Source organism: Vigna unguiculata, chromosome 9 (assembly GCF_037176805.1).
Source record: "Vigna unguiculata cultivar grain cowpea cultivar isolate G323 ecotype 2 chromosome 9, ASM3717680v1, whole genome shotgun sequence".
NCBI lineage: Eukaryota > Viridiplantae > Streptophyta > Magnoliopsida > Fabales > Fabaceae > Vigna > Vigna unguiculata.
The window spans coordinates 34,472,675-34,482,067 of record NC_140800.1 but is presented as its reverse complement, the minus strand read 5'-3'; the positions used below and the strand labels follow the sequence as shown (position 1 = coordinate 34,482,067).

At 31.8% G+C, this 9,393-nt stretch overlaps 1 protein-coding gene across 7 annotated transcripts; it reads left to right on the top strand.

The window, feature by feature from the left end:
* Positions 1–370: 370 nt before the first annotated feature.
* LOC114164043 (la-related protein 1A-like) lies at positions 371–5,351 on the top strand. 7 transcript variants are annotated; one of them, XM_028048511.2, is made up of 8 exons: positions 372–696; positions 834–869; positions 1,076–1,144; positions 1,220–1,364; positions 1,455–1,545; positions 2,926–2,979; positions 4,143–4,215; positions 4,637–5,351. In XM_028048511.2, exons 3-8 carry the CDS (start codon positions 1,120–1,122, stop codon positions 4,912–4,914), a joined length of 666 nt encoding a protein of 221 aa, XP_027904312.1. In that variant the 5' UTR covers positions 372–696; positions 834–869; positions 1,076–1,119; the 3' UTR covers positions 4,915–5,351. The 7 variants fall into 7 exon arrangements, with proteins under 7 accessions (XP_027904313.1, XP_027904312.1, XP_085522471.1 ...); XM_085666345.1 differs by having other exon boundaries at positions 372–869; XM_028048509.2 differs by lacking the exon at positions 834–869 and having other exon boundaries at positions 373–696.
* Positions 5,352–9,393: the final 4,042 nt, after the last annotated feature.

Below are 9,393 nucleotides of genomic sequence, written 5' to 3'. Positions count from 1 at the left end.
AATACTTTAGAGTTTGTATCCAGAATTTTGCATCCTTGAGTGATTTGATTTAGAACATAGGCCAGAAAGTATTTTTCAATGACAATCCATTTTCAAGTTCATGGTATAAGAATTTCACTTATGCTAAGCATCGAAGAACAATATTAAATTACAAGTAGAAGATTGAAACTGAATACAATATACTACAAAATAAAAAAAAAGTTTAACAAATTACATTCAATCTCAATAATGAAGATCCTTCACTCCAATTCTTGAGATGTAAGTCAATTTTATTTCTCTCAATTTTTTGGGTACATGTCCTACAAATTATTTAATTTGGTGTTAGGACTAAACTCAATAGATAGCATTGGCCAATAAAATCATTTTATTTTCTCCTCAAAATTTTCGAGCTTTAGCCAGGAGTATAACATCACAAGCATAGCCATCTGCAGCAGTGGAAAAAGACAGACCGAAATGCAATGTGCTTCCATTCTATATCCTCACACACAAAAATATGGTGTTTTAAGCCAAGTCTTTCGGTCACTCCACCGCCCCAACAGCAACAGCAACGAGAAGAAGAACCTCTCACGACGACAAAGCCAAGCTCATAACCAGTGCTTCTAACCCATTTGTGAAGCACTGTCTCAAGCTTCGCAATTCCTCTTCCTATCGCCGCGCTCACGCTTCTGCTTTCGTTGTCCGTGCTACCCCTATCAGGTCTCATGTTTTTCCTCTGCTTTTCTTTGAATTTATTTGTCTGGCTTTCCTTTTGGTGGGTTGAGGTACGTTGGCAGTGACCCTTTTGTAATTATAAGTTTTAGGTTTTAGTATATACTCATTTGTAATTTTAATAGGTATTTTGTCATGACCGTTCGAATATTGATGCATAGGTAATTCAGTTCAACCTTTACATATATACATCTTAACACTGATGCAATAAATAATATCTATTTTCCCGCTCCTTCTCCTCGCATTTTCTTCATTCCCCTTCTCGAGCTTCCAGTTCCATCTTAACTGCGTACCCCTCTCATTTTTTAAACTCACTCAGACCCATCAACTCTCAAACCCTCATTCGGATCCATTTTTTCAATATCAGCTAATCCACCGCCTAATCCTGCTTCATTCCTGGGGCCTCAGCCTATGCGACCCTTTGCAAACCCTCCTGGTCAGTTTTTTCTTCTTTTATTTGATTATATTAGTACAACGAAACAAACCTAATGCACCATCTCTTCCTTTATAGAATTCTATTATTTCCCAACACTACAATTTGAACCCTTTGGGGGCATGCCATTTTTAACACGTGCACCTCCTCCTGCAATATTCTTCCCGGTTGTCGAAACCCCTCTCGCCAATACAATAGTCATCCAAATTGATTATTACTTCAGGTAATTTTTCTGTTCTTCGTTATTTACTATTGTGTTTCCCAACAAATCTGGCTGTTGAATTTTATCTTCGTTGCTGTTTTGTTTATGCAGTGATGCTAATTTAGTGAGGGATGAGTATTTAAGGTCCAACATGGATGAACAAGGATGGGTTCCAATTTCTTTGATTGTAAGCTTCCCTCATGTAAGTTAATTATTCTTGATTGAGTAATATTTTCAACGTATTATGCATAAATTACAGTTTCATATCTTAAACTTACATGTAGTGGTGATTTTTTATGATCTTGGTAATATGGTTAATTGTTCTAGACACAGTAGTAATCTATTTTTTATGGATTTTCTTGATGGATTGTTATTTACCTTTAAGGAGTTTTTGGCTTTCATGGCTGATGGTAATTTTTGTTACCCTAGGAGCATTGTTGGTAGTATAAATCGAAGATAAATGAATTTACTGTTGCTTAGGAGAAAACAGTCTGTTTTTATCATGTCCAAATTGGCTAGCTTTTTGTTTGGTGAATTTGGCTTTGATACTATGCTGCTTTTTAATACTTTGTTGACTATGATATGAGATCTACATCTCACAAGTGAAGATCCACCTCCCTGTGAGGTTTAATATTTTTTCAATAATCATCATTGTCAGTGTGACCTGTTGCCACTAAAATTGTGACGGTTTGCTTGAAATCATACTGAACATGAATGATGGAAAAGAACTGGTCATGACTGGTTTTGGATTTCTTAAAGCTCTGAATATTGTGTTAAAATGTGTTTATTTAGTTATTATTAGTGTCAATTTTATTGCTCTTTTCCAGAATTTCTCATTCGCATATACAATGCTATGTAGATGACCAAAATAAGTTATTGTCTCATTTTGTTGTGCAGTATATTAGCTAATTGAAAAAGCCTGCATGCCTTCATCTGTCATTGGTTCTTTGATTGAATGGATGTTGGGTGGGGCAAAATTGTAGTTGTTTGATTTGATTGAGTGTAATAATTATGTGATTCGGAGTTATATTATGAGATTAGACAGAGAATAAATTTAGATATGATTACAGTGGGATGAAAATTGTCTGGCAGTTTCCTTTCATTAAAAACCAAATCCCATATCTTTGTTGCTCTTGCGTTTTTAATAGTACTGATAGAATTGAAAAATGCTTTGTCCACCTAGACTTACAGCTATGCTTGCGAAAGTTTCATGATCTCATAAACAGCTGTGAGCTTGCATGGTTTGTTGGAATACTATTTGCTCACTTATGCCCTTAAGCCAACCTCCACTACCTGCCCCGTTGGTCTGTGTGTCATTCTTAGGAATCTCACACGTTTAGTAGTTTTCACTAATGGTAAATTATGATATTAGTCTATTGTTTGATTGGCAGTTTCCATGGAGTAGGTGAAGTCTACTGCTCAGTTCAAACATAGATAATGAGGCTGTAGCTTTGGTGAAATTGCACAAATTTTATACTGTTAATATTGATCTATACGATTTGGAGTGATAGCATTAAGCTCTCATGAATGATAGGTATCCTAAGTTTGTTTTTTCTCTAAATAGATATTATCTTTTGTGCAGGTTAGAAGTTTGAGAAGCAACATTAAGTTGATACGGGAAACTGTCGAAGTGCAGGTGAGTTCTGATTTTATTGTGGGGTTTGTGGGGTCTGGGGTCCAGGGTCCAGGGTCTCATCTTTAACATTCCTTGTTCTTTAAATTTCTTTCCACTTTTGTTAATTTCTGGGGTCTTACTTTTGTGCGGGTGTGCTTATGATTATATCTTTGAATGCATTTTTTGTGGTTTTGATACTGTTGCAATTGTTCAAAGGAGTTTAATTATGACTTGAGAAAAAGTCGGGGATTGTGGGTTGAATAAATGAACAGTGAGGACAAGGAATTAGATGGGTAGCTTTTGAATTTTATTTTATTTTAGCCTAAAGATGTCGTTGTCTTTATTTAAATTTAGGGGTTTCGGTTTCTTCTCTTCATGTGAGGTTGGATTCTATTAGAAAAGGTTGGATTCTAGTTATTTGAGAATTAGTTGATTTGTTTGGGATTGAGCTCATTCTTTAAAGTTTGGTGGTGCATTACTTGATCATATTTTTGTTAACAAAATTTTTGAGTGTTAGGAAAAGGTAATCAGCTTTAATGTGAACTTGGATATTTAGTTGGATTCTTTGTGGGCTAGTAAAGGAATTAAAGTATTAGGAAAACGTGTGTAGCTAAATTATCTTAACCATGACTTTTACACAGGGATCTTTGCTATGTTGAGACATTAAATTTAATCTAGCCTTGTTGAGACATATGCTTATTGTTTGTGCTGATTTCTCCATAGCTTTGTGGTTTTGGTTTGTGAATTTTGAATTCATTTTTTGGGTGTATTTGGAGTTACACGTTGATGTATTATAAAAGTTTAAGCTGAAACAGGGGGCCTGTGACTTTTGTGATTAAATTTGTTACTCATTTATTATTATATTTTAATTGATGTTGCGTAGAGAAATGAAATTAATTACTGAGGTGGTTTTGTTATGAGTTTGATACTGTTTTTTTTTTTTTTTGCTGGTGGTGGTGAATATGTAGTTGTCTTGGGGCTGGTTCGTGTGGCAGAACTCCTCCACTGTTCTATCTTTTTTATCTGGTTCGATTGTGTGTTTGAGCTAGTGTAAAATTCCCATGGTTTGTGTTTTCAATGGTTGAAAAGATGAGAAAATCTATACTCATTGTGACCTCTTTAATGCTCATAAATAAGAAATAATGTTCATCTTCTAAATTATGGTGTTTATTTATCATGGTCAGTGCTCTGGTCTGGAGTTTGATGACATTTTCATGACATTTTCAAGGTTGAGGATGCAGACCCTGTTGGTAAAAAGTATGACAAGGGTGTGTGCTCTTATTTCTTGTGATGTTACTTTTTAAAATAAAATCAGTCTGCATTGAAGCAAGGTTGTCAAACTGAGAGTAAACTTGTAAGACTTTACTTCACATAATTTTTTTTTTAATTTATATAAATAATATCCTAATTCAAACAAGTCCATAAAATTATATAACTTAAAAGTATTTAAAATAAATAAGTTCATACAAATAATGTAAAACATAAATTCAAATATCTATGTCTAATCCTTTAATGATATCATCATCTCCATCATCATGTGCATTTCCAGACATAATGGTATAAATTTTCACTACAAAATTAACAAATGAAAAAATATTATTCAATGGTACGGTGCAAGTGTGTACTGTGTTCGACCCTATGCTGAAATAAATTTAAACACTGAAACAATACACTGAAGCCGGGAGTAAGGATAACGGCAGAAGGGTGGTTGATGGGGAGCGCGAAGGCCGCAGAACTGCTCGCGAGCAAGGAGGAAGGCTGCAGAACTGCTCGGTTGTTGACGACTGCAGAACTGCTCATGATGGCCATAGAACGGGTCGTGATGTTCACAAAACAGGTCGCGACGGCCATGAAAGGGATTGTGATGGTGACATAACGAACTGCGACAGCCACAAAATGACCCGTGATCGTCATATAACAACCTGTGAAGGTAACTCGACCCGTTTCGATTTCTAATTTTTCTCCCTTTCGAACTCGCGAACTCGCCGAAAACTCGTGAGTTTGAACGATTCCAGCGACTTCATCTACTAGTCCACCGATTTTGCTTCAAAAGCCAGTTCACTTTCGAGTTAACTCGCTGGACATCTCGCTGGACATGACCAGGCCCGCAAACTCGTCTGAGTTAACGAGTTAACTTGCGAGTTTGATAACCATGCATTGAAGTATCAGTGCTTTGGATATATGCAAAGCTATCTTATTAAGTTGATAATGTGATTGAAGCAGCACCTTATTTTTTTCTACTTGAATGTTGCTGCAACATAAATCATTGATTATTAGTCTGCTGTATATTTTAAGCGCTTAGTATTTGGTAAGATTCAATTATTATTTGAAATTGTTAGAAGAAGTTTATTATTGTGTTCTAGAATACTCTATAAAGCTGTATTTTGTTGTCATCTGTCTCCCGTTCACTTACAATTAGTTGCGGTACCTGAAGCCTTTTTTCATTGGTGTCAAATTTGGCAATTGTTCCCTCCAGACTAGGTTTACCTCTCTTGTCTTGTTGATTTCGTTTCATGACAAGTCTGTGTGATTGTTTTTTCCACCTATTGTTTACTTCATGCAATCCCTGCACGAATTTTGTCTCTGCTTTCTTGCTCCTATTTAAACTTGATTTTTCATTTGTTATCTGTGCTTACTTACAATTGATACAAGTTATTAAATTGGGTCAATTATATTACTTGGTAGAAACCTTTTCACACAATCGCTTCCATTAAGCTATTCATTTTCCTTTTGGCGTATCTATCTGCAATGAACACCTTAAAATTGACTCTGCTTGAGATTGTAATTATCACTAAACATCAGGCACTGTTCCTCCAACAGGCCATCTCCCATGCCATTTCCCTAAGTTCATCTGGTGATGGTGGCCTTTTTGCCTCTGGTGGATATTCAATGCTTCGTAACATGATAACAATAAAATATGATTTGGAATACAAATACTATAATATAGTTAAAAACAATTTCAAAATTGCGATTAAAAGCCATCAACATAAGAAGACAATTGATCAGGGAAACATTTATTGTACTTTTAAACTTATTGGGTAGTTGTAATTTGTATATGAAATTACATAATCTGATTTCAGCATGTGAATGTGCAAATTACATAACCTTTATTGGCTAGCTTATCCACCATTTATGACAGATGAACTCTATCATAATAATACTCTATTTTTACAATTATAGCAATATTTTATATCAATAAAAAGAAATTGGTGAGCATAGGTTGAAGTGCATACACCCCAAAATAATTATATATGAGATATGATAAGATGATTAAGGAGAATACATTTCCCATGAGCTTGCGGAGGATGCTGGAATTGTTGGCAAAAGTGTACACATGAGAATGAAGTGTACTTTTTTAAATTGGGTTAGTCATTAATATGTGAATTTATGCACTATCTACGATCGTTGTTGGAAAATTGGGCTTGGTGAGCATATTTGCCTAAAAGATTGACTTGCTTGGAGATATTAAAAAATAGAGGTTCTTGTAAATTTTTTTTTTTAAATTAATGATTTTTTTCTTTCAAAAAATTGTCTTGGCAAAAGTTTGACTTTTGTGTTGTTTGGAATTTGTTTAGTCTAATAGAGAATGATAATTGTGTTAATTTTTGTTGTATTGTCGAATTTCTTGTCAATGGTTTTTATGAATTAGAAATGGGTTCTTGAACTTAAGATTGTATCTTTTAAAGACTTGTTTTTTGTTGTAGCCTAATTATGATGTGTTATTGTGTTGTTAATGAATTTAAGTGTGATTGTATGATTAGTATTGTGTAAGCATATGATGATGTAGTTAGCGACTTAGTGAATCTTAGAGTGAAAATTTGGTGGTGTTCAAGATGAATTTGAGGATCATATAGCTTTGAGTGTTCAACATGAGAAGAATAAAAGTGAAAAGAGAAACGGAATAAATAATTTTGTTCTTTAGGTAGGTTAACTTTTAAAGCACATTTTGATATTTATATTATATTGCTCGTGTCATTTAATGTATGAGATTTGATAAATGTTTATTACATGTGTTAGAACTTCAAAATTATTCATTCTAATCGGTTAACTTTTTAACCGTTTATTTTGGTTTATGAATATACCATTAGCTTGTTGAAATTTTAGTTGTTTATTGTGGTGTTACGACCTCCTTGACGATGTTGCCTCTTTGCTGTTCCAACCTCCTTGTATTTGCTCTTCCTTCCTTCGACGTAACACTAACTCCTTTTGTTGCAATTGTTTTCAATGACTTGCTTTTTTTATTTTTAATTTTACATTAAATTGAAAATTTGTTTCTTTTGATTACCATAGGCATTTACGGATTGAGCTTGGTCAACATTTTTGTATCCCTTAATATTCCTTTTATTCAAAATGCAAATTTTAGATTCTTAATATTTGAATTGTTGCTTACAAATCTGTTTTTAGCCTTGTATTGATTTGACAGCCTACACATATATTGTTTTATGCACACTATAAAACAAAGATGATAATGTCCCTCCAATTTTAAATGAGTTGATATTGTGCCTTCAAATTTGAAAACCCTATAACTTGAGTTGTTGATATTGTGCTTCCAATTTTGAAAGCCATAGAAAATTACGTTTATTTGAATGCATGCTTCACATGCATATATTTGAATTGTTGCTTATGATACAGTTGCAACACGAATGCTTTATTATGTGAGCCTCAATGATATTGAGAGATGACAATGAAAATAATGGTTGTGTGTAACTTGAGTGTGCATCCTCATTGGGATTAAGGGAACACAATTTGAATTATATCTATAATAATATATAAAGAAATTTCAAAATTATTCCCTCTTTTGTATTTACAGTTCAAAATTTAATTTTTACCCTTTAAAATATAATTATTTATTAAATTTTTGAAAATTATCGGTTATTTTTACAAATTTTTTATAAAATTATCTATTTCTGTTTTTTTTTCTATTTATTAACCGTTATTCTTTTATTTTTTTGATATAGTTCACTTTATTTTTAATAAATATAATTTATTTTATATATTAATTTAATAATATAAGCATATTTAAAAAATGTTTACACATATATCGGTTTATACGGGTAGATATAATCATTGTTATATATAATGTTATTATTTTCCTTCTTTATATACAACATAAATGATTACACGTGCTTTTAATAATTTTTGAGAGAACAAATTCAACTGTTACTGTCCCTTATATATAGTTGGAACAAATCAAACAAAATAAGGTAGGACCTAATTAAAAATTAAATAAAATTTCATACACTCAGTTAAAATAATAATTGAAGTATGTATTAAAAAATTAGAAAAAAAAGTTCAAGACCTACAAATTAATTTTACAAAAATAATTTACCCACTTTATAAATTATGAATAATTAATTACATTTAATAAGTTTTCACATGTTTCTTAATCATGTTTATTTTAAACTTCATACTGTTAAAGAAACAGACATGAATTTGGATGGATCCAGTAAATCCTCCTATATAAAACCTTGAAAATAAAGAATTACAAACAAAGAAGGAAAGGTCGATAGAGAGGTATGATTCTGAATTATGATCTCCACACTTTCATCGTTTTGATCTCCACTTTCTTGCTCTTTCTAACACATGTCATGAAATTTTGTGCATTTTAATTTCTCTTCGTCTTTTTTTTTTCTTTCTTTTCTTCTTATTATTATTGTTTTGCTTTGTTGATTTTATGGTGCCCTTTTTCGTTATCACCCTCTACTGGGAATTTCAATCTTCGTTGTCGATTTCTCAAACCCAAATAAACCTCTTTTTTTCTTAATTCGCCATTTTTGTTTTTACATGTTTTTGTTGTCTAGTATAAAGCATGAATCTACTATAAATATTACCTTAACAGCAATTGTACAACCATTAAATGCTTCCAAGTTGGTTTCAACTTTATGAAACCTTTCATTTCTTATATTCTCTGTTAGAGATATCACCATAATGAAGAAAAGTGCACTGAAAATTTAATGAAGAAAAGGTAGGTTGGTATAGTAAAATAAGGGATACTAAAACTATATATCCTGTAGTGTATTATAGGACAGTGTATTATAAATAGACTTTGTCTAGAAGATGTAGGAAGACAAAGAAATGGCCAAAGTTCTTTCAATAAAAAAATTGTCGACAAAATTAAGGAATTTATTGATGATTAATTAGAAAAAAAAATAAAAATTATAGCAGTTAAAATCTGTGATAATAAACATTAAGTAAGTGACTATTATAAAATTATAAAAATTATAAAATAATATATGATGTAAGGTAGAATGAAAAAATAATAATCATATAACTTCCTTACATAAATATTAAATAGTAATGATTAAATTAAAAAGTTAAAATTTTAAATACTCAATAAATTTTAAAAAAATCATTAAAAGAAAATATATTTAAATTTATTATAAACTTATAATTTATTTGAGCTTGAAATAAAAAAATATAAATATTATTTTTTAA